This window comes from Vanellus vanellus, assembly GCF_965231255.1.
Source record: "Vanellus vanellus genome assembly, chromosome: 3".
NCBI lineage: Eukaryota > Metazoa > Chordata > Aves > Charadriiformes > Charadriidae > Vanellus > Vanellus vanellus.
This window is the reverse complement of record NC_138907.1, coordinates 44,101,216-44,127,572: the sequence shown is the minus strand read 5'-3', so window position 1 is coordinate 44,127,572 and position 26,357 is coordinate 44,101,216. Positions and strand designations below refer to the sequence as shown.

Below are 26,357 nucleotides of genomic sequence, written 5' to 3'. Positions count from 1 at the left end.
AAGGCCCCCTGGAGGTTGTCTAGTCCAACTTCACTGCTCAAACAGTGTCACCTAGAGAAAGTTGCCTAGGATCATGTCCAGCAGGCTTTTGAATATCTCCAACAGTGGAGACTCCGCAGTCTCTCTGGGCAACATGTGCCAGTGCTCGGTCACCCTCACAGTAAAAAAGTGTTTCCTAATGATCAGAGGGAACTTACTGTGTTTCAGTTTGTGCCTGTTGCCTCTGGTCCTGTCACGGGGCATAACTGAAAAGAGCCTGGCTCCATCTTCTTTACACCCTCCCTTCAGATATTTATACACATTTAGGAGATCCTCCCTGAGCCTTCTCTTCTCCAGGCTAAAGAGTCTCAGCTTCCTCAATCTCTCCTCATTTGAAAGATCCTCTAGTTCCTTAATCGTCTTTGTGGGCCTTCACTGGACTCTCTCCAGTATGTTCGTGTTTCTCTTGTACTGGGCAGCCCAGAACCAGACACAGCACTTCGGATGTGGCCTCACCAGTGCTGAGTAGAGAGGAAGAATCACCTCCCTGGACCTGCTGACAATGCTCTGTCTAATGCAACCCAGGATGCTGTTGACCATCTTTGCAGTGAGGGTGCATTGTTGGCTCACGGTCGGTTTGCTGTCCACTGAGACTCCCTGGTCCTACTCTGAAAAGTTGCTTTCCAGCGGGTTAGCCCTCAGTGTGTACTGGTACCTGGAGTTATTCCTCCCCAGGTGCAGGACTTTGCACTTCCCCTTGCTGAGAGTCATGAGATTCCTGTCAGCCCAATTCTCCTTTTTGTGTCAAGAAGGTTTTGCACATTATAAATTAAGAAAACTTAATTTATAATTTTTATAAAACTTTTATTTATGTTTTATTTATATTTATTTTATTTATATTCATACTTTATTTATAAAACTTTTACATGCAAAAGGCATAAGCCTTTTGCATGTAAGAGTTTGTATTGTGTTTACATATTCAAAGTACCTTTTGAATTCATTAGTGAATAAACAGAGGCAGCTGTCTGCAACATTTTCTAACCTTGACATCCTTGCAGTAAATTGTAATCTCTATACTGTAAAGTACTTCCATGGGGTATTTTTTGCCAAGTCTGTAGACTGAGAAGCTAGCATTCCACCTTCTTTTGAACCACGGTCCAAAAAAGAAGCGATTTCAGGTTTTCTTATTGGCTGTTTATTTCTGATCTGCTCCTGCCTGACACCTGCAGTGGGCACTGAGTGATGGTCACCATGTGAAGTAAACAGGAAAACTGTGGACAAGCCCTTAATGAGTGAGAATGTTTTGGGAGTTTTATTTGACAGCATCTAGAGTTTTATTTGATAGCATCTAGAATTAAGTGCCATTAGTGCTCTGACAGTTGTAGGCAAAATTTTCTTAAACCTACAGTAAAAGGCATGAACAGCAATCGTTGTGTCTGGGTATGTGGTACTGGAAAAATCTTAAATTGATAAAATGAAATTATACTTTCTGCTTTGTACTACTCCTAAAAAAAACACAGATCAAGTCCCAGATACAATGTAAATTTTTTTTCTTCTGCCTTTCCTGATGACATTTTAAGTGCCTTGAATACTAAATAAAATCAAACAGGAATAGACATAAATGAAAAAACACAAGGAGATTTTAAAACAGAAAATACATTTGAGATCTCTGTCTTTAGCTGTAATGTACAGAGAGTAATACAGAACAAAGTAAAAAAAGCCCTGAGATAACCATTTCTTTCTGATGTAATTTCAGGTTGTGCTCCCTTTGATTGATCAGTATTTTAAAAATCATCGCCTGTATTTCTTATCTGCAGCAAGTAGGCCTCTCAGCAGTGGAGGCCATGCCTCTAATAAAGAGAAAGAAATGGTGACAAGGTAAAACTTAAAATAATATTAATGTGTATGTATATGTGTGTTTGTCTTTAAACAGCAGCAGCTGACTGTGGGAAAGTGACAAGTGGTAGGCAGAGAAATATTTTTATGAACGTGCAAATTAAACTTTTTTTCACTTTCTTTTCCTGTTAGGAAAATTCATTGTATAAAATGAAGAGAGGAGTACAGAGTTATGATTATATGCTGTTTTAAAGGTAGTGGTGATGATTTTAGCATGCAGGGAACTTAAATTTGTCATTATGTGCAACAATACATCAGTTGCGCAATCTGTGGCACAGGCTATACATTGTGCACCAGTTTTCACTGTTGGAAATAGGTATATACTGAAATCATTATTCCCACAAAATTTTGTGGTAGATTTAAAAACCAAACTTATTTTTAACTGAGCTTAAGTAGGTATTGTTATTAATGTCCACCATAAAAAGTAAAAATGAGTGACCTGCATTCTTTCTGCTCTTTGGTTTTCTAAATATTAATAACAGTACTAATATGAGCAAGATATCCACTTGATCCTTTCTCTGAAGTTATCCACTTTTAAGATCATCTCCCTAAGATATGTTTTCACTTAATTTCACTTCGGATTGAATTGAAACCCCTATTTCCCATTTAGTGAGGGGGACTACAAGCTTCGTGCAGGACCTGCTGCATACTTGTAATGTACAGGTAACCATGCCTTCTTGGCTGTTATTGGGTACTGAACCATGCAAAACTGAATTGCTGTTCTTTGAGGCTGACAGACAATTGATGGTCATACAGACATGTGGGGTTTGCAAGACTATGTGAATACTGAGTGAAGTTTCTAGTGACAATACTAAGCATAAGTAAGTAACGGCTGTCTTGACCCTGTGTCATCTCATGGACTAATTTGATCTGGCAGCTTGGCTGAATGGCATTCTTTGAAGGATTAAAAAACTGTGTAAAAATGCATGCATCTAGATAATTCTCCACTCTATGACCTTCTGTTTTTCTGTCTGTAATGTCCTGGATAACAATATTTTCACAGTTAAGTCATGCCAGTAAACCCCATACTTCTGGAATATGTCAAACATGGATATATCAGCATACATACTGCATAGATTCAGGACTTCTGCACATATCCTGTCTAGCTGTGTGAGACTCCTGAACATGTAGCCCAGCAAAAGGGTCAAAGCTGCTTCCATACTTAATTGAGTTACCTGCTATCCCGAACTGTCAGCCGAAGAGAAGAAAACACATGCAAGGAAACCTTGGATGAATGATCGCGATAACCAGTGCTATGGAGCAGTGTATTTCTTAATTATCAAGGCACAAAGACTATAGAAACGGCATTTTATAATCCATTTCCTAAAGGGCTGTTTCGGGCCATTTTAATAGATTTCCAACATTTTTTTGTGGGGTTGTTTTGTGTTTTGTGTTTTGTTTTTTTTTTTTTTTTTTCTCCCCGACAGTATTGTAGAGAGTTTGCCAAAGCTGAATTTTGGATTTTCTGCTGAGTTTTCTCTTTAGATTTGTTTGGGTGCAACTCATACGTACGATTTTCTTCAAGCTGCTTTCTTTTTCCAATGAGGATAAGCTTGCATTCATTAAGCTATGGAAGAGTATAATTTTGGGTATTGATAATACAGTGACAGTGTTAACAAGTGCAATAACCATTCTGTGTTCAGCAAATACATTAACTCCAGATCCATTTTGTGGACAAATATGGGTCAGACCTCTTCCTGAAATATGGTGGCATTGTATTTCATCTTATTTGTAACCAACCACTTCAGGATTGGGCTTTTGGCATTTCTCATCCATTAGACCATCTTACAAGTCCTTGTACTACTCCAGTTGTATAAAATTAGTTCTGGACATCAAACTGAGTACTGGCCATTTGGAAATTTTAATTAATTAATTTATTTAACCTAAACTAATTACACTGAAGATAATAGGTTCAGTCTGACTTTGTGAAAAGATAGCATCTGCTGAATGCTACAGTCAGTTGAGTAACATCTGTGTGCTAGAAAATAAGATAGATTATGAGATATTTAATGTCTTCATTAGAATGAACACAAGATTTATATGATGCTAACATGCTTCTGTACAGCTTTTCTTGTTGGATTGGGTGAACCAGGATCCTCATAAAAGAATATATACTATATGTCTGCCTCATGGAATAAAAAGTAAACAGAGATCCCTGAACATGCACCAACCAGACTCATTTCTAAAACAGAGCAGTTGCTGTTGCTATAGTGGATAGCTGTGCACTGGCTAATTAGCTGGATTCAACACCACATTAACCTGGCTATTCTGATTCTGGACATAAATGTTTCCATTTGGCACCATGCTCTTGTCTGTCAATGGAACAAGATGTTCAGATCTCATCCATAAACTGTGTAGACATGCTGTCTTTTGCCTTTAAATCAGAGGTTGATAACTAGCCTGTGTGCCTAGTAATTAAATAACTTAATAAAATGACATGGTATTCTTCATGTCATTTGTAGTAGATGAGGGGTTTTGCAGCATAAAAAATAACACCAAAATTGGTGTTGCTCTCAGAGAAAATTCTCAGACTGAACTGGATCATGAAGATGGAGCTAACCCCTCATAAACCTGGAGGCCAGGTCAATTTTGGTAGGGCAGTGCGCTCCCACTTCTATGAATTAACACAAAACTTCTTTCTTCATTGTTCTGAAAGGGCCACTGCTCATCAGCACAGCAAGTAATTCAAACATGTGAAATGAAGTCATCGATCATATCCATTTTTGTTGGTTTTTAACCATGTAAGAGGCTATTTCTCATGTTAAGTGTGTTTATAAAGCAATGTATTTGAAAAGAAATTATCATTGTGTTCAAGATGACAAGATCCAAATTGGACTAGTTAAACATTTGCCATCAAACACTTCAATTAATCTGATTTCTTTACCTTTTGCTTTCAAATTGTCAGTGGTATACTGAATAGCACACTGACAACATTTTACTTCTTAAAGCTTTGATGGTTATTTCTGTGTGGATTATCATATAGGACGCTTTTATATTAATTAGCTTTGCTTTTAAGTTTTTTTCTTTCTTTAATTATAATATGTGCTTATTTAACCATGTTTGTTGAGGATATGCACTTAAAAACTCTTTCTTTAGTACTCTGTCCCACATTCTGCTCAGATAGTTGATTCTTTCTGCGTGACATCATGTTGCTTTTCCTGCTCATATATCAGCTGTTATTTTTTCTTTCTTCTCCCCCCCCTTATTTTTTTCCTTTTCCCTTCTCTTCCTTTTATTTTTCTTTTGTCTTCAGCCTGTTCTGCAAACTTGGAGTTCTTGTCAGGCATAGGATTTCACTGTTTGGTAAGGAGACCCTTGACAAATACTAGCATGGCCATCACTTGGTTTTCTTTGCCATTTTTGCATTGTGTTATGTGCTGCTTTGTTGCATGCTGCATGGCTGAAATGCATGGTCTTCACAGACCACTAATCATTTAGGCTAGTAGATCACAGAATTTATTAGATGGAATAAAAAGCTTTTGTAGTTACCAGTTTGGGGTTTTTTTGTTTAGTTTTCCATGTGTCTTAACCAATATCTGGATTTCATTATACTACCAAAGAATTTTGTTGAGTTAATTAATAAATTTTTATTTTTTTCTAAATCATTTGGGAAAAAACAGAGCATCAGAACTGCACATTTGTATTGAAAAGTCATTAAGAAAAATTTATAGTGGGCTGTAATGCTTAGTGATGTTCTGTGGAATTCTTAAATATTCCCAGATGTGCTTGACTCCACATACGCATGTATACTATCTTTCTGGTATTACGTGAATCTAGCAGGAGCTCGGTGTTTGTCTTATGCCATGTGAAAATCACTTAATTGAAGTAAATTTGAAGTCTGTATCAAGTGTATACATTATATGCAATGTGTGGCACAGTCATTTACTCTGCAATTTTTTCTTATGCCGTGATGATAGGATAGTTGAATAGTACATCCTATGCATATATAACTTCTATGATGGACGCATTGCAAACTTCAGCATCTATGAACATATCTAATTTGGTAATTATCTAGCAAATTAGAATTTGATTAAGATAACATGCATCTAACTCAATTCCTACATATTTCGTTCAATTTGAAGGGAAGGAACTCACTTGCTGCACCAGTGTGGTGTTTTTAAAACTTAGACTGTTATGAAAACAATTAAACTGAGAAGAAAAACCAGAAGTTATTCTGGGATGTCACTTTTAAATATGTTTTGGGATGAGCTGAGTGGATTTGCCTGTAAAGCCAAAAGATAATAGGAGGAATGGAGTTATTTCTGCAGCTGTGTGGGATTGTTGCAGCGTTTTCTGAAGGGTGGTGTATGTCACAAATGTGCACATAAGCTCTGGTTTATACCCTAGGTTGTTCAAAGAATGAACTAGCTCAGGTATACTATTAAAATTTTGCAAATCTTTTTCATTAGTGTGTGAATTTGCTTTTCTGACTTTTTTTCTAAAATGAGTAACAATTGAACAATTAAAGTTAAAAATCTGAGTCAATGTAACTTCATTCAGTCCTGAAGAAAAGGTCTTTTTCATTCCACGTCTCAGCTTGCTTATTTCCTGTTGTTTGGCTGGGTTCAAGTGGTAAGAGACACATCAGGTGGGATCAGATGAGTATTCTCTATGGCTACAGTTTGTTTTTTGAGTTTTTTCCTAGTGTGCAGTAACTAACAGAATATAAAATCTTTAAGCCAACGCGAAGTGTACTGTAGTTTTTCCATGAGTTATGACAAAGTCATCCCAGGACTCCGGAGCATGGTTATTTACTGTGGACCTACTAACTCAAGTCAAAGTCGCCTTCCAGTTTGCCTTACCTTGACATCATGTTAGAAAACCTGATCAAAAGAACTGCACTTACTCCAGCAAAGACAAGGCCTGTGTAGAAGAGGGGAAAATGCTCATGAGGGCAGCCTCTGAGCACAGCCGGGGGCTAGAAAGTTATTAGTGTGTTTGGGAGGCATCTTAAATGAGCAAGATTTGCTTGATAATAACCTTTATGGATAGTGGGGAATTTGCTATAACAAACAGCAAAACTATAAAGCATTTTGCTGTATAGGTATTTTATATCATTGTGAATTTGAATGGTACTTCTGAAGATACAGCTGCATGTATGAAAGTCATTAGTAAAAGTCACGAAGCTTAATCTGCATATACAAGTCTTGATAAAATGGGAAACTAAGCATGCAAGTCTTTCAGAGTGAATTTAAACTGCTAATCGCATTCGATAGCTAAAACTGTCACTGAGATTATGTAAATGTAATTCAGCATGGAATGATTATTTCTTTACATTGTGAAAGTATGATTTACTGTTTGAGAGCTGTAACTGTGCATCAGTAAGACTGTATTGATTTGCTTTCATTATTATTATTAGTGAGCTGAATTTGAAAGTTTTTAGTGAATAATTTTGGTGAATTGAGCATTTGAATTTATATTTTCTTAATTTAAAAAAAAAAAATTTATTTGACTAATTTGATTCACTTTTTATATTGTTTAAATCTCCAGTAAGGCATTTTTTCTATATAAGTATGTAAGTAATTTAAAAAAAAAAAAAATCTTCATATCGGTAATACAGACCCATGTAATCTGAAAAAACATTAACTGGGTAAGGCATCAGATAAGAAAGGCCTGGTTTTCTCACTCACTTTTGGGAATTTAGAGAAATTAATTAGAGGAGTTCCTAAAAAGAGACAGAAGGCTTTCTCTGTCTAATGACATCTTGAATTTATAAGTGTCCTTCCAGTGAGGCATCCTGGAATCAATATCCATGGCAGTTTTGCAATACAACAATTCTTCCCTCCTGATACAATAATACAGCTTTCTAAAGTATGTAGGGCTGTGCCTCAGATGATTGCAGAAACTCGGTTGTGCAATTGATGGGATCAACTGCATTTGTCACACATGCTCAATGGTGATCCAACCATCAACCTAGTATTTATACTAGCTCCTGGGATGCTTTTAGTTTTAAAACCTCTTGAACTCCTGAGGTTTAGTATTTGTGTATGTCCGGCCTCTATTGTTTTGAGTTATGTGAAGAGTTCCTTTAAGGAACAGCTCTTGTTTCGGTTTTTATCCTATTGGATTGTATTTATCACCTACTCCTCTTTCATGATATAATAGAATTTTATACACTGCATGTTCATTTCTGCATTAGAGTGTTTTGTATCTAGTTTTCAGGCTTCTGAAAAGCAAGAACATTTTTCATTAATAAAAAACCATTTTTAATTTAATGAAGGTACATATATACACTGTGAAATATTGGCAATAGTAATAAAACTAATTTAATTAGAAAACCCCTCATTTTAGGTTTCATAACTCAGTTTAAAAAAAAAAAACGGTCTTCTGAAACTGACTTCAGACCTCAGTTTGGAAGCAAGCTGATTCTTGAAATGTTCCATTTAAAAGGATTTTTTGTTTTTACTTTAACTGGTATTTTAAGGTAAAATATTAAAAAATACTCTTTTTTTGGTAGGTTTTTGTTTTAGAAACGCAGTGGGAACAACGAAATTAATGACATTGAACAAAAGCAAGACACAGAATTTCCACTGAACTTAAACCTGTCGTTCATAGCAAATTGCTTGTCTGGTTTTCAGAATAACTAGATGTATTTCTGACCCTTCCATCTGGCAGCAGCATACAAAGTACCTGATTCCTGATTAAATATATGGCTCTTGAAATGTGTCTACCTGGTGTAAATAGATTGCCGATGTAAATTTTCAGGGAACTGGAGTGTGCATCTCTGCACTGTAGCATGCAGCGTATAGAAACCTGCATGACAAATGTTAAGATACTATTTCAAGACAGCCTTGTCCACAGTCTGAGTTGCTCTGAGTACTTCCCTCCATCCCTGCTGTCCTTAGCACAGTCCTGCACTCTCTTCTTCATCAGCACTGGCATTCATATCGCCAAGGGAGTAAAATAGTAAGGAAAAAAAATAGGAGCTGACACAAAACTTTATCTTTTGGGGTGGGTTTTCTTGGTAGGATTTTTTTAGGCCACTTCATCTTTCTCATCTGCTCGCTATATCATTGCATGACCACCAGTGCCAGTGCAAAGAGGGTGAGGCTGTCTGGCGAGGGGCAGCCATGGAAGCTGTGGTTCAGGTTTGTTTAATCTACTGTGGATGAACACCACAGCAATACCTCCTAATTTGATAGAATAGAACACCATTCTCAGTGCTGCAATAAACCTCTCAATCTTTGCGATTTATCTTTTTAAGTCTCTGCTTCACTGAAAGAGCTACTAATTTTAGTTGTATGTTTGCCTATATTTCCAAGTGAGATAACCACCAGTGAGAAAGTATAGTACACTGTATGCAGATGACAGTATGTCCAGAAATCTATCTTACCTTAAATATGTGATTTGTTCCTTTTTTTTTTTTTTTAATGAGAAACTTTAAATATATAGAGAAGCAAGAAAAGGTATTTTTGGTTTTGCAGAGATTTAGGTTTTTTAAAAAAAAACAAATATACTAAATAAGCTGTGGGTCAAATTTGTGTAGCCTCAATCTGTCCTAGATTTCAAAAATTAACTTAGAGGTGGCTTGTACATGGCAACGTCTTGGGATGTACATATGCATACAAGGCATGTTGTATGTAAGTTCTCTTTTTACATACCTAAGTATGGAAAAAAATAATTGATTATGGGAGATGCATATTATGTCAGAGACTGTTACTCACGTGGGCCACACCTGTTCCTGCTATAAATGGCTGCAGCCTATTGGTAACAGCAGGGAGCTAACCTTTTTGATTTTATATAAATGTTCTCTTACTGCAATAGCAGCTTGCGAAAGTTAACAGCTTTTATGGTACTGAGAGGGGGAAGATAAATGTTCAGACAAACTTAAATCAATTAAAGCAAAAGTTATGGAACTTAAATGAAAACCAGACAAAACACTGCAACTCTAATTAACCCCACGTTTAAGTGCTTCCATCTTGACTGCCTCAGCTATTTGATGAGAGATGCTTTACTGCCTCTAGTTACTGCATTTGTGTAAACAAAGCTAAGACAACAAACTGCATGTTTTTTAACTTGAATGTTAAAATTATACAGAAGTTCAATTGCTCTTCTGCTACGTTATTTACTCTCTCATTAAAACCAGAGATACACTTAGCAGAGTGTAGGTATGCTATATAGTATGCTCAGCTTAATTGGTGGATAATTTTCCTCCCTGTTTAGGAAATGATGCAACATCAATAGTCAACTGTCTTCACATACTGGGCCAGACCTTGGATGCGAGGTAATACTGAATTTATTTTCTAAAGTACGAAGAAAACCATTTAAGAAAATAATGTGCAGCCATACTTGGGCTACCTGTGTAAGTCTACAGAATTTCAAGAAGTTACGGTGCTTAAAAGAATTCCCATTGCAAAGTAGGTAATTACTAGAGGTTGGCAGGATAATATTTGTAGGTTACGCTTTCAAGTTCAGTTCGGATAAATGGTGTCCAGGAACTGCTGGCTATTAGTTCATCTGGTTTTAATCATGTGACTGTCCCAAAAGTACAATAATATTAGAAATATTTTATTCTTTTGCTTACAGTGTTTAATCAAAAAATTCAGGAGTGAAATGCATGTGGAGTGCAGTAAATCTGACTCATAGAATGTCTTTGTTGCAAAGTGCAAGTGCAAGGTCCTGCACCTGGGGAGGAAGAATGCTAGGCACCAGTATAGGTTAGGGGCGGACCTGCTGGGAAGTAGCTCAGAGGAGAAGGATCTGGGGGTTGTGGTAGACAGTAAATTATCCATGGCCCAGTGATGTGCCCTTGTTGCCAAAAAGGCCAATGGAATCCTGGGCTGCATAGGGAAGAGTGTGGTCAGTAGGTCAAGGGAGGTCATTCTCCCCCTCTACTCTGCACTGGTGAGGCCACAACTGGAATACTGTGGCCAGTTCTGGGCTCCCCAGTCCAAGAGGGACAGGGAACTGCTGGAGCGAGTCCAGCAAAGGGCAACTAAGAAGATTAAGGGATTGGAGCATCTCCCTTATGAGGAAAGGCTGCGAGAGCTGGGACTCTTTAGCCTGGAGAAGAGAAGGCTGAGGGGAGACCTTATTATGGCGTACAAGTATCTAAAGGGTGGGCTGAAGGAGGATGGAGCCAGGCTCTTTTCAATGGTTCCCAGTGACAGGACGAGGGGTAATGGGCACAAGTTAGAACACAGGAAGTTCCGTTCAAATACACGGAAGAACTTCTTTACGGTGAGGGTGACAGAGCACTGGCACAGGCTGCCCAGGGAGGTTGTAGAGTCCCCTTCCCTGGAGATTTTCAAGACGCGCCTGGATGCAGTCCTGAGTAATGTGCTCTAGGCAATCCTGCTTTAGCAGGGGAGTTGGGCTAGATGATCTCTAGAGGTCCCTTCCAACTCTGAAAATTCCGTGATTCTGTGAAAGTTAATTCAGGTTCTAATTTGAACAAAAAAAACCTTTACATGAAATTGAGTGGTATTTTTAAATTAATCTGCTTGAGCCATTGTGAGGTTTATGGATGAGACAGTCTTGAAATGTTGGAGGGTAATGCGTTGCTTTTCATTAACTGTACAGTCAACTGTCTGTGCTGATAGTTGACTTTTAGGTCTTTGCAGTTGTGATACAAAACATAGTTTTAACTGCCTCCATGGTAATTTAAGATAACTTTTTTCACTTTGCATTTACTCTCAAAGAAGTGACTGGATTACTTTTTCTCAGTATCTTCGCAGTCACTTAAATGAACAAATTATATTTTCTGTTTGCTATTGGGTAGAGTCATGATCATGGTCAATGAATATGGCTCAACTGTTCCATGATAATCCTTTAGGGTACAATATCTTGGTTTTTGTCATAAATTGTCCATGCTCATACAGATGGAATACAGATACAGGCGGAGGTTACCAATTCAGCTTTTGGTAGAGATGTGAAAATAGCTCCGGATGGAGATTTAAGGGATTCATGGAGGTGACACGAAAGTTTGAAAATATTGCCATTGAAACTCTGTAAAACCAACAAACAAAAACCCTGGACTGTTGTACAACTTACAAAATAATTTCACGTGGATTTATTTCATGAATGCCTAAATGGATACTTTCCTTTAAAAAAGGGTCTCTATAATTGAGCTAGTTAAAACAAATAAGGTAATAAATCTCCTGGATGATATCATTGCATAACTGATTATGGTGTTATAGTTATCTAATCAATGCATTTATTTGGAAAAATAAATTTAAATTAAATAAATTTTATTTGGTTGTTTTTACTCATTCCTTTCTGGTGCCCTTATTCTGGAGGCAGAAATATGACTGTCATGATTGAGAAGACTGAGTTCTATCTTGAGGTAGTTCTTCTCTTCCTAGACTCATAAATTGCAGACTTACTCGTTCTTGTTCTTTTTTTGTTAGGTGTTTTTTTTCCCCCTCTGAAGGCAAATGAATCACTTAATTTATAAATTTAAGAAGACTTTATTTTCTTAACAGGAAACCAGATAAAATATCCTTTTCTTCTGCAGGATACCTATGTAATGTTTTTTTTCAGTAGGTTGTTCTGCTATGAAAAGGTTTTACAAGATCAAAAGATAAAAGATTTTTCTTCAGATCTTTATTATCTATTTCATATAAGCCAAGACTAGGCTTTGTTCCATGCTTGTCTAATAGAATATTCTTTTTCATTCTTTTGCATGCCTTATACAGGACTGTGATGAAAACTGGTCTGGAATCTGTTAAGATGGCATTGAGAGCATTTTTGGACAATGCTGCTGAGGATCTGGAGAAAACAATGGAAAATCTTAAGCAAGGCCAGTTTACACACAGCAGAAACCAGCCAAAGGGAGTCACGCAAATCATTAATTATACCACAGTTGCTCTCCTGCCAGTGCTATCTTCATTATTTGAGCATATTGGACAGCACCAGTTTGGGGAAGATTTGATATGTATGTATTATTTAAAAGTGCCATGCCACTAAAATATCTGTAGTGTCATGTAGTAAGCATTACTAGACTCTCAGTTCTATTACAGAAGGACAAATCCGATGTCATTTTGACAAAATTGTCATTGATTTAGTCAAATATTTGCTGTAATCGACTTAGAATGGTCTGGATGTTTTAGTGGACTTTATGTAAATATTAAAGCAGATGTGGCTGTGATTAGACAGTCAGAAGGCTCAATTTTGTTTATAACTTTACCGTAGATTTACTGTGACTTTCTTCTTGTGTGAAAAGTTACTTTGTATAAGTTAATTTGTCTTTGATCTGTCTATAAATGAGCTTATACTAAGAGAACAATGTTATTCTGTTAGACGCGCACCTTGACTCAGTTTCAGTTAGTTGGGAATTCGAGTGGGTGCATCTTAGATCCTAAGGAAAAGTGGAAGGAGCTCCTGAAGAATTCAGGCACTAGAAAAAGTAATGTGTATGAGACTGTATATGAGATTTCTGTAGAGATTTTGATTATGGCGGATTCAGTGCCCTTTATTTTCCCAAACCCAGTCACCGCAAGACAAAATTTTGCATTCTACGGCACGAAACTTTAATTTTATATATTGTAGGAACGCCAGGAATTCTACTGTCCAGACTGCACTAAAGGAGGCAATTATGCTCTGTGTAGCTAACTCGGTTATGGAAATAACTGAGACAAGGACCTGGAAGAAACAAATATCAAATTATATCTTTTTTCTCTTTTTACAGTCTGGAAAAGTATTATTTAAAATAGCATTAAGAGAACTGTTTTTGAAAATTTGGAGTTGCATTGATGGATTTGAATGTGATGAGATGTAAACATCCACTTTTCTCATTAAAATTATTTCTTTAAAATTCAGGAGTCTCTGACAGTATACAGAGAAGTCAGTGTGGGGTTCACATACATCACTTGTTTGTAATAAACCACTTTTTCAGGCACCAACACGTTCATGCCATGTATAATTTTTGATCTCTGGTATTCCGTGTTTTGGAACTACATAATTAGCCTTTGTTACCTAAGTTGGTATTCTTAATCAGCTCTTCTACATACATCGCACTGGTGTCAAACACCCAATTTAGTATTCATAAACTGAGAAAGAATAAATTTAAATTGTGCCTACTTACTTTGTCTAGGGCATAGTTGGAAAGGCTAATTTTTCTTACGCACAACTTCTCTTTACATCTTCTTAAGAATAAGATTATCTTATTTGTTCTACTCTGGTGACAAGTGTCTTGACCTGGTGCTTGTACCTAAGACTGTTACTACATGTACAGAGTACTCCATGGTATGATCATGTGTAAAGGTGGGTCAGTGTACCTGAGGTTACTCTTACTACATAAAAACACTCAACTCCAAGATGATCCAAACTAAAATCACAGTACAATAAAGAGCCGGGCTAAGTAGCTTTGATGCACAGTCTTGTAAGCTCTCCCAGCCCATTAAGTTTTAGTTCTGTTTTACTCCCAACGTTTCATTGCACATTGGTGAAGCATATTAATGCTGTGGGAGAGACTAGAAAAAAAAAATATGGAAAGAATGGGACAGTTGTCTTTCTTGACGGTACTTACACTGTTGTCACACTATCACTGCAGATCACATTGGAAAAGTATTTTTTTCAAATAGATGTTAAGATTATTCTCACATTTTTGTGATAAACATTTGAAGTATTCATAAAGACTAAAGGATTTAGTTTTTCAATCCATTGTCAGTCTGAAGTGTAAATTAAGTACATGCTATTCACTGGTATCTGTGTCTAAATTTTAAAAACTATAAACAGTGATTAAAATAATTAAATATCTGTTTTACAGGAATGCGTTTCTTTTGTAATGTATTTTATGCGGTGTTACATTTGTAAATTGATTTGTTCCCTAATAATTTTTTTTTCACTTTCAGCACTTTCTTTGATTTACCATGAAACTTGCTTAAGTGTTACAGACAAACTAGAAAAGATTCATTGACACATGCTTTTTATAGCTATTAAATTAATAAATTCTCAGATTATGCAGTTAGATGGTATCCATTAAGAGTTGGTATGCCATTAGTTTCAGAAAGTTAGTACACTAGTGAAATATGATTACTGTCTTAGCTGGTAACTTGGTATTGAAGTAAATGGAAATTTTGGGTAAAAACTATGGCACTCAGTACTCAGAAGACTTTTTGTATTTAGAAAGCAATTTCTGTGCAATTTCTTTTATAGCTTAATATTATTAATTCAGTAATTTTCAGAAGAAATGTGTTTTAATTCTACAGAAACACACTGCAAAGAAAAATCTCTTTATACCTTTCATTTTCTTCTTCTCTTTAGTGGAAGACGTTCAAGTCTCCTGTTACAGAATATTGGCCAGTTTATATGCTCTGGGAACCAGCAAGAGTATCTATGTAGAGCGGTAAGAGGTGTTCCTCTATTTTTAATATTTATATTTAGTGTTTATGTTTAGATTCATGAATATACAGTCCAGAAATGAATATAAGAAGAGATTATTGTTGGAAAGATATCTTGAGAGAAAAAAGGTGCTCAGATGTTAAGTGGAATGCAGCTGCATTTATTATAATACATTTAAAATCTTGCATTATATGTTTGTCAAAATATATTTCTTGACTGAAACAAAAATTAAAAATAAAATTATCTGACCTTACCATAAATATCACTTGATTTGAGGTTCAACTGGGTAACTGAAAGCTGGAGAGGGACTTTTTACACGGGCATGTAGTGATAGGACGAGGGGGAATGGTTTCAAACTGGAAGAGGGTAGATTTAGAATAGATATTACGAAGAAATTTTTCACTGTGAGAGTGGTGAGGCACTGGAACAGGTTGCCCAGAGAAGTTGTGGAGGCCCCATCCCTGGAGGTGTTCAAGGCCAGGTCGGATGGGGCTTTGAGCAACCTGGTCTAGTGGGAGGTGTCCCTGCCCATGGCTGGGGGGTTGGAACTAGGTGATATTCAAGGTCCCTTCCAACCTAAACCATTCTGTGATTCTATGAATTGTAAAAATATGTCATTCAGCTCAGCATTTGTTATAATCCTTCCTTATATATTATTGAATTGTTATGTATATTTCTTTCTTATTACTCTAAATTTAATTTAATTTGTCGCTCATATAAAACCACTGCTTTTCTAGCTCAATTACCCACGGAAATGAGGATTTATAATTGCTTTTGTGTGCATCTGTCTATCTGCTAACCTCCCTCCAAGTTACATTTCATCTGTGTAAACTATATTCACCCAAAACATAGAGGTATCTAGATAATTCAGTTCCTAAAACTGAATGGTTGCCCTAGCACTGTTCTCAGGGGAAGCTAAAGAGAACTCATGTATTTCAGATATTGGCAGCGGTAATCTAGGAAGTTCATATATCTGTACGCTGTCTAGCAAATCAACCTGTGCCTAACTCCAGGCCAGCCCCACGACATACGACATACCCTGCTTACTTGGTGGCAGTATCATAGGAAACATTATGAAGAAAGTTGGGGACCAATGTTTCTAAGTAACAAAATACACATCTATGGAAAACCAGGTCTCGTTAATTTCATACGGGATATAAAATTAATTGGTTTTGGAATTTGGCAAATAAATTATGTGGGCTTTTTAGTTAGGAGGAAGAATGTGAGTGTAAGTGATAATTTTTTTTGTATGGTTTTCTAACACCATTATTGCAAGTGAAAAGCATGTAGTGTGCTCTTTGTAGGTGTATCTGATGGATGTATGTTTTGCTTTTGAAGACCTAATGGAAAGGAAAAAAAGGAAGAAGGAGGAAACGGGATAAATAATGAAGGGATTGAAGTCAGATTTAACAAAATTAAGTTTAATGAGTTAGAATATAAGTTCCTAAAAAGAGATAAACTATAGACAGAAGATTAATGTTGTTAAATCACAAGATCAGCGTGGAGGCCTTTTTTTTTTTTTTTTTTTTTTTATTTGGAAGTTCATGGGACTTCTGGATTTCTGTCATCTGTGTGGCTCAGCTTCAGCAGGATTCCATGCGTATCTAAAATCTGCTCTGATCAACTGAATTGGAAATCAGAAAGAATTTTAAAGTTCCCATGAAAGACCCAAGTAAAATGACAGGGTATCACTTACTTCTTCCTAGAGACGGGCTTTTTACAATTTTGAGACAATTAAGGAATTTTTATTACCAAATAAATGTTTTCATATATTTGAAAAGATTAGGGAGATGTTTTTGTCCAAAACTTTCCAAGTTATTGAGCAGTTGAAGCAATTTGCCACTCTCTAAAGAACTTGACTTTCATGCTAGACCAATGTTTGATTACTACTATTTCTCAGTAAAAGGAAATTATATCACTGAAATAAAATGATGTGTAGCTTTTTCTTAATACTAGATATTATAAAGTCAGTAAAGTTGAGAGGAAGGTCATGGAACAGAAGGCATTGTTATGATGACTTTGGGTTTTCCCTGCATGTTCCTCATTTGCTGTCAGTAAGCAGGCTACCTTTGACATTTTATGTCGTAACATTTCATTCATATGTTAGCAGAGGGTCACGGGGCTTCAGTTTCTATTACCTGTTCTTGTTGATCCTAATAATGTAGTGGCTTATTTCTTTCAGGTAAGCTTATCTTAGAATAAAAATACGGCTGGTATACAACTACCCTGAGGTGTAGTCAGGTATCGAAGATGAGTATACTTAATGATGTTTTTTAATTCACAGGCAACGATCAGCACTAGGAGAATGCTTGGCTGCTTTCTCAGGTGCCTTTCCAGTGGCTTTTTTGGAAACTCATTTGAACAAACATAATATCTACTCAATTTACAATACCAAGAATGCAAGAGACAGAGCAGGTATTTCCAGAAACTCACATGATGGTTATGGAAACACAATTTCACTGTAAATGCTGACTGCCTTAATACATGTATTTTTGCATATACATTTATAGTGCAAGAATTTTCTTCTAATGTCTTGATTGGATTTCTTTCCTAAATTGATGGGCTAAGTCTGGTAAACCCAATTATTTTACATGTCTAAAGATACTGATGTTTTCATTTTGAGATACCATTCTCAAAATACCACTTTGGACTAAATTTATTGAGGGGACTTTGCTCATTTTTAGTATGTCAAATATTCTATCTTTGATAAAATTATGTATTCTAATCAGCATCTTTAGTTCCTCAGTTTTCATATGCAATATGGGTCCCTAAAACATGCATGCTTGAAATTGAAGCAAAATAGCTTTGCCCGTATTAAGTGCATAATATATACCCCTAGAAAGTAAATACACTGCAGAGTAGTCTGTAAATTGTTTTTTCTTTGTTTGAAATAAAAGACAGTACAGATACTTTCAGGTAACATTGTGTATTTTGATTTTGCATATACCTTTTTGTTGTGTTCTGAATCTCTTGATGTTTCTTATGCTAAAACATAGTTGTTGAATAAGATCATACACACTACTTGTTCCTGTAATAAATAGAAGTTACAGTAGAACTGTACAAACTCTTCATATATGCTGAGAGTGAATTGTATCACAGATATGCATAGATGACAGTGTATAAGATGGCAGTTTATAATGGCATTCATAACTTCATCTTTATTTTTGAAAAAGGGAGCATGCCGTATTTATTCTTCAAAGAGCTGTAGTATCTTATTTTGAAAATATCAACAGCCATGCTTACTTACCATATATATTCTAGCTATTTTAATACATCTAGAAAGACAATCAGCTGTATTTTCATTGATTTTTAACAGACATTTGAATTAATTTTCCAAAAGTGCATTTAGCTTTAAGGAGACTGTGATGGCTGTGTAAAATGTATTTGGGTCTAAATAGCACAGGAGACTGTTTTTGGAAAAAGACTAGCCTTAGGCTCTGTGGGTACAAACATTTGGATTCACAAATTGCAGGCTAAATTTTCAATGTATAGATATCTGTATATCATTTCATTGTGTGTGTACGTCAGGATGTTAGACATTCAAGAGCTAATAGTTGTGCTTACAGATATTTATTTGTAGATGAAAGAAATGCCTCCAAAAATAAAGGCAACTGCAGTGCCTTTTCAGAGGAAGAAATTGATAATTCAAATAACTTGAAAAGTAAACGTTTACAATCAGAAATTCACCTCCAGAAGTGAGTTTCTCAGAAATTCTGAAATTTAAGCTTTATTTTGAATATAGCAAACTGCATCAGTTTTCTCTGAATTCATTCCATCATAATGACAGTGTTGAAGCTTCCATATAGGAATTATTTTTATCATAGAAAGTTTTATTATTGAAGCGTATATGTGGACAGTTTATTGCTCAATGGTATGAGAGTACCTGGTTTTTATTGTTGTGTTTGGGTTTTTTCCTTGGATTAGAAGGGCTTAAATGTAAATAAAAAACAAAAGTTGTGCGGAATAGCAAATGAAAAGAATTTTTTTCCCTCTATGACTTAGTTTATTGATTTTTGGATTTTTTTTTTTTCCCAATAGTTCTCAATTTGCCTACTAGTGTAGAAGAGGTTTGCCCAAATATTCCTTCCTTAGTGAAGTTAATGGAAGAAATTGTGGAACTGGCAGAGTCTGGCATTCGTTACACACAAATGCCACATATCATGGAAGTAATACTGCCTATGCTATGTAGTTACATGTCACACTGGTGGGAGCATGGGCCAGAAAACAACCCTGACAAGGCTGAAATGTGTTGCACAGCCTTGACATCAGAGCACATGAACACTCTGTTGGGTAACATATTGAAAATCATCTATAACAACCTTGGTATTGATGAAGGAGCCTGGATGAAAAGATTAGCAGGTAAGATGTAAAAATAAATAAATAAGCAAGCAAGCACGTGTGTGTATATTCAGAATGTGTGTGTGTGTGTGTGTATATTTACACACATACTCTGAATTACTCTGTATTTACCCTGTTAAAGCTGGAGTAGAACACTCATTTTTATGTTTTTAATCAATACAGATCTTGATGTACCAGAACTACTAAGTATAAAGAAAGAGCAGTGTAAGCAGTATGTTTTAGGCTCTTAAGAAGTAACATAAGAAGTACATTAGACTATTTCTTTTTCCCCAGAATATGCACATATGCATTTGGCAGTATATTGAATTAAAGGACTGGGGTTATTTAGCCCATATTCATTGCATAACAAGCTTCCATTTGCAGGCATTATACAGTTCCTTGCTATTCTGTGAGTGCTGGATCCTTAAAATATTGTTTTGGAGCTGTATATTTTGGCATTTCTATTACAATGAAATGTGGAAATGCATATGTCATTTTAGTAATCCTTACATTAACCTCATTTTGATAATACCTTAGAATTTATTTTAAAAGATTATTTTTCAATGTTACAATTGGTAAGGAAAAGTCACTTCAGTGTTGCGAATTCAGTTTTTCAATTAGGCTTTCTTATGACTTTTCAGTACTTGCTGTAGTTGTAATTTCATTCATGGTATCCGTCTGGATTGCTAGTCTTTTGAGGTTAGTAATGTAATGCACTCTAAGGATAAAGTGGTAACTTCCTAAAATTCTTTGTAATCTAATGCACACGTTACAAATGGGTTTGTACTAATGGGCCCAGATGAAGTGCGAATTTACATATTCATTTTTATGAGTAGATTTGCAAAAAGCTTGTGCTAACAAGTCTCAAATGGCTGGTTGACGGATGGTTGAATCAGTCCCATTTCTGTCTACGCACAGCCTTCCGGTGTCCCAGTGTGCATAAGAAATACAGACAGGCTGTTTCAATAGGTTTGCAAATCACTAGAGCATGCTTTCCAGTTCTACTTTGCTCAAGCTAAAAAGAAAGGTTCAAAAGAGGAGCCAGAGCTGAGAAGACTTCTGTGCGCTATGTAGCTATCCACCCATAGATACCATTAAACAACTTCTACATTACTCAATAAAACTGGCAAATACCAATATGCTGACAGAATGCCAGTAGGGAGACATTCCAAGTTTTATCATCTTGCAAGCTTAGTCTATGAAGTTGTAATTTCTGCCATCGTAGTGATGAAGTGAAGTGACTATGTGAAATCCTGACCACATTTAATTCTTGGCAAAATTTCTGCTGATTTCAATGGGGGCAGGATTTTACTCTGTAGCTGGGAATAAGATCCAAGAAAGAGGGGAAAGGTAAAAGTTTTTATTTGTATTTTGTGGCTAGGTATATATTATAATATTCATTGCCTTAAATAGTGTTTTCCCAGCCCATCATAAGCAAAGCGAAGCCACAGCTCTTAAAGACACACTTCCTGCCACTGATGGATAAGCTAAAGAAAAAAGCAGCAGTGGTTGTATCGGATGAAGAACATCTAAGAGCAGAAGGCAGAGGTGACATGTCGGAGGCTGAACTGCTCATCCTAGATGAGTTCACCACTTTGGCACGGGACCTCTATGCCTTCTACCCTTTGTTGATTAGATTTGTGGACTATAACAGGTATGTGGAGAGGAGTAGGTCAATGAATCTCATAAAATCTTCCTGTTTATTGATGCCGTCTCTTATCCCTTGATATGCCTAGAGCTGAATTAAAGTACCTTTTGCTCAGCCTGCCGAACTTGAAGTTGTTCAAGCTGATGCTTTATGACTTTTAGGAGGAGCTGGGGTCTTTTTCAGAAGAAAACCAAAGAAGAGGTGCGATCCAAATCTGTTGCATTAGACCTAGGATTAACGTAAAAGGATTTTAAGGGTTTTGAAATAGGACATTAAAAAGCCACTACTACCAGAAAGGATTAAAAGCATGTGTGCTTGTTTTTGTTGGCTTGTATCCTTGTAAAACGTTGAAAACTGATTTCAAAGCATAAAGCCAGTGAGGATCATCTGTGTTTCCACCCTTTTACTGAATTTTAGGGCAAAATGGCTGAAAGAGCCCAACTCTGAAGCAGAAGAATTGTTCCGCATGGTGGCCGAGGTCTTCATTTACTGGTCAAAGTCTCATGTAAGTAATTCCTTGGTAAATACCAGTTTTAATTAGGTTTCTTAGTAGGCAGATCAATTATTTAGTGATTATATTTGCAAAAACACATTTAATGACAGAAGTGAAACTGTAGATGGGAAGGCATTTATGATTTTCAGTTTTCTGACACTCTTGAAATGCCTGAGTAGCTAGGGGAGTTGATGGGTCTTTTATAGCACAGTAACACTGATCGTAGAAATTTTTCATAGAAATTCTGGTTGGTTTGTTGTTTTTCTTTGATTTGTTTTGTGTTGTTTTTTTTTTTTTTTAATAATATATTAATATTAATATATATATCATTGAGATCTGTCCTTACCCTTTTTTTTTTAGTTATTTTCGCCCCCAAAGCCTTTTTAGAACTAGGATGTATGGCCACTAAATTAGTAGTAATTGATCCTTTAGGCAGAGTTACAATAAAAATCACATGGAAAGGTCCTCAGCAGGACTAGTGGAACAAGGGTTTCCTGAAGGAAACATGCAGCTCTATTTACAGTCACTTAATTTGTGTTGTAGTGTAGATTTGTGTTTCTTTAGTCATAGAATCATAGAATGCCAGATTGGAAGGGACCTTAAGGATCATCTAGTCCAACCTTTCTTGGCAAAAGCACAGTCTAGACATGATGGCCCAGCACCCTGTCCAACTGAATCTTAAAAGTGTCCGATATTGGGGGATCCACCTTCCCTGGGGAGATTGTTCCAATGGCTGATTGCTCTCACTGTGAAAATTTTTTCTCGTTTCCAAGTGGAATCTCCCCAGGGTTAACTTGTACCCATTGTCCCTCATCTTTTCCATGTGACTCCTTGGAAAAAGGGAGTCTCCATCTTCTTTGTAGCCACCCTTTAAATACTGGAACACCGTGATAAGATCTCCCCTAAGTCTTCTTTTCTTAAGGCTAAACCCAGTTCTCTCAGCCTGCCTCATGTGGCAGGCTTCCCAGTCCTTTGATCATGTCTGTGGCCCTTCTCTGGACCCTCTCCAGCCTGTCTGCATCTTTTTAGCATAGCAGTGACCAAAACTGAACACAGTATTCCAGGTGTGGCCTGACAAGCACTGAATAGAGTGGGATAATGACTTCTATATCTCTGCTGGTGAAGCCCTTGTTGCTGCAACCCAGCATCCTGTTGGCTTTCTTAATAAAAGTTAAGGGTATATAATTCAATTATTAAGCCTAGGTCTGTAGCTGGCTTGAATGAAGGAAAGTCCATAAGTATTCTAAGAGCAAGGAAGTAGCAAATATCTTACAAGTAATTCTCTGAATAAAATATTTTTTCCTAGATGATAGTGTTTCATATTTCATAAATTTTACCAGTTTGGGATTTCTTCTTAATTCACTTCTACAAAAATTACCCGTGGTTCTCAAGTCTGATTCCTCTGGTTTGTATGCAAGAACCAAGGCATCTGCATTAAGACCTAATCGGGCACCATTACTGATAGTGCTTAAATGAAAATAAAATATGATTCATGTGAATACTGGAACAAAAAGAAGAAAAAAAAATGGAAGAGACTAAAGAAGTTCAGGCATTTAATCTCTGTATGGTCTTTTGTCTATACTAAATTTCTTTTCTACCATAACTTTAATTCTCTCAAGTTTGGGAAACAAGATGCCCTATTATTTGTGTATTTGTGCTTGAATCTGACTGTAAGTTTTATTATAAACATCGCTGTGCACAGAAACTGGCTTCACAGTACATAGATATTGGATTATCAAATTACTTATGTATTCATAAGTTCAGTCTTTTATTTAAAGTTTCTTATGTATCTGAATATAGTGGGATTTATAGTGGGGAAAAAATGGAATGGATGATTTACTATTAAGGGAAAACCTGGACAATGTTTTTATATTGAATTAGAGGAGAAGTAAGATCTTTTATCGTGGTTGTTTCATAGCCCGAGAAAAATTTCTTTCTGTCTAACATAGAAAAAAACCCCAAACACACAACCCCCTGAGCTATGCCATGTAAATAAAGCTGGAATTCAAGGCCATTACTGATTATCCATTAATTTTTCTGTCCTTGTCTTCTCTTGTGGATTTTAAAAATTTCCAGTTAATTTATGTTTTTATTAAAGGTTTGTTTAGATAGGTTTCTCATATAAGTGCTTTTAACTGGGATCTTCTCTATATTTCCAGAATTTCAAAAGGGAAGAGCAGAACTTTGTGGTACAAAATGAAATCAACAACATGTCTTTCCTTATCAGTGACACCAAATCTAAGATGTCCAAGGTAGTGTAAAGATTTTTATATTTTTCTCTTTGCAGAGGGGAAGGAGACAGGAAGACTTCAGAGAAGGACTTTTTTTTTTTTTTTAATGGTATCTGTTCAAAGCACTGGTTTGAGAATCAAAAGGTAGTCAGTTGAGAAACACAGTGAACTTTCAAGATGTTGGTGGAAAATATTGGCAATGATATAAGGGAAATTCCATTTGATAGGGATGTGCACCTGTATAGGTAGCAAGGAAACTGTCAAACCAGAGACAAGTGCAAAGTTGCTAGTGCAATTTTTTTATTTAATATTGGAATTTTTTCCTCATTGCTTTATGCTGCAGGCAGCAGTTTCTGACCAGGAGAGGAAGAAGATGAAGCGAAAAGGTGATCGGTACTCTATGCAGACCTCTCTCATTGTGGCAGCACTGAAGAGATTACTTCCCATTGGCCTAAATATTTGTGCTCCTGGAGACCAAGAGCTAATTGCACTGGCCAAAAATCGATTCAGCATGGTAGGTGCTTTTTTGTACTTCTAATAAGTAAAAATACTTTTGTAATGAAAGTCTTTGATTTTTTTTTTTTTTTTTTTTTTTTTTTTCCCCATACCTATTCTTACAGCATGACACAAATAATCAAGACTATAATTCTGTGGTATAAAGGCACAATAGGTGACTATGGTAGATAGTAATCTAGATATTGTTCTCATTTCCAGGGCATAAAAATTTTCAGTTTGGACATCCTTATTTTCTAAATGATCAGTTGTATTTTATGAAGCTTGAATTTGGAAATGCAAATAAGAACTGGATGTTTCCTAACTTCTGTGCCCAATATCATAACTAATTCCTTTTGATCACTCTCATGTGAATGCAAGAATTTCTGTAGGGAGAAACTGTTTTAAAAGTAATTCTTCTAGGAGTAAACTCACAGTGTAATAATGTGATTTTAATTTGAAATATACTCCTTTCTCAAGCTATGATACTTTATACACCGTAGCAGGTTATATGACCTTCGGACAGCTGAACTGAATGTTTATAAAGGATAAAAGATCTCCAAAAGAAATAGAAAGCAAATAAGAGAAGGCTATGTTCTCTGTTATATCATCCGGATAAGAAAAAAAAATAAATCTGGGTTCATGATATTGGTTTCATTTGATCATATTTTGATTAAAGTATGTATATATGTATGTACTAGTAATTTTAATTCAGACTTGCATTTAGTGTATTACTGCAGAAAAAATTATGAATTATGACATCCAGAACTTGTTCCTGTGAGCTCTGGATGACTAGCTCTGGCCTGATACAAAAAGATGGTGTTTCCACTGAGATTTTTCTCAGCCTTCCACATTGTCAGTTTTATTCGTCATCTGAACTCAGCCCAAGGTTGACATTTATATGAACAATATCTATTCTTAATTACTTTCTATTCCAAATTTATATGATTTGTAATTTGTTGACAGAAAGATACTGAAGATGAAGTACGAGATGCAATCCGCAGTAATCTTCATCTCCAGGGCAAGGTAATCTATATGCAGTTTTTAAATATGATTTTTCTTCCTTTGGATTCATTTGTTGGTACCATATAATGACAACCTGCCTTGGTTCATTAGGATAATTTATAGTCTCTTTTTCTCTTCTGTCAAGTAATTTGTTCATATCTATTTTTAAATGTTAGGTATGTAATGTGTTTATATATGTATTGTATACAATAACATGTGGCCCTTCAAATCTCTGCCTATGCACACCATTAAGATAAAAATTGGAGATGGAAGCAAGATGTATCACTGTTTAAACTCTACCTTCTCTTATTTGGGATAGAATCTGCAAAATGCTCAAAGTTACTTTGTATCAGTTTGAAGTGTAAAGGAAAAGGACGCTGCCACTTTGGCATCCTCTGTGAAGTGAAAAAAATCTCCGTTTTGCTCAGTTTTCTTCCTGTTTTTCAGCCCAGGGAAAAGAAAGTATTTTGGAAGAAGTCTAGATTTTTATCTAATGCCAGTTAGTGCCAGATACATAGGCCTTGGGGAAAAAGTCCTGAACTGGCCCAGTGTAGTTGAATTGTTTTATAAATGATTCAAATAATGGCAAAGAAGCAGCTATAATACCGAAGTGTAATAAAATGATGTACATTTCTTCTCTGTTGAAGGAAGATGGAATCAGACCTATGGATGATCCTTTATTTAGGATTGTCCTTTACCTCCTCCCCCTTCCCCAGGTTTTATTCACCTCAAGGAAAAAACTAACTAGTATTTCCTGTGTTCGTTAAATGGTTACCAGAGAATAAACATGTGAGTTGGAAGTCTGGCTTTTTTTTTTTTTCTGAAAGGGAATCATCCAGAAATCTAGATTCCACTGCAATTCAGTGTATGGCAATACTTGTTATTTTTTTAAAAATTACTTGGTAATGGGATGGTTCTTCCTGAATAATGTCTGAAGATTAATTTTCTCCCAGCTTCTGTTTTCTGTATATCACTGCAATGTCAAGCAAGA

At 36.0% G+C, this 26,357-nt stretch overlaps 1 protein-coding gene across 1 annotated transcript in view; it reads left to right on the top strand.

Moving 5' to 3' along the window:
- Nucleotides 1-26,357, top strand: part of RYR2 (ryanodine receptor 2) — a gene marked incomplete at both ends in the record, with an annotated part of 448,394 nt that overhangs the window by 348,325 nt on the left and 73,712 nt on the right. Inside the window, 12 exon segments of the mRNA XM_082481358.1 lie at nt 1,736-1,857; nt 5,129-5,178; nt 10,039-10,099; nt 12,513-12,751; nt 15,082-15,163; nt 17,444-17,574; nt 19,198-19,518; nt 20,911-21,151; nt 21,563-21,650; nt 23,798-23,890; nt 24,213-24,383; nt 25,328-25,387. Of these exon segments, the coding sequence (XP_082337484.1) occupies nt 1,736-1,857; nt 5,129-5,178; nt 10,039-10,099; nt 12,513-12,751; nt 15,082-15,163; nt 17,444-17,574; nt 19,198-19,518; nt 20,911-21,151; nt 21,563-21,650; nt 23,798-23,890; nt 24,213-24,383; nt 25,328-25,387 (1,659 nt within the window).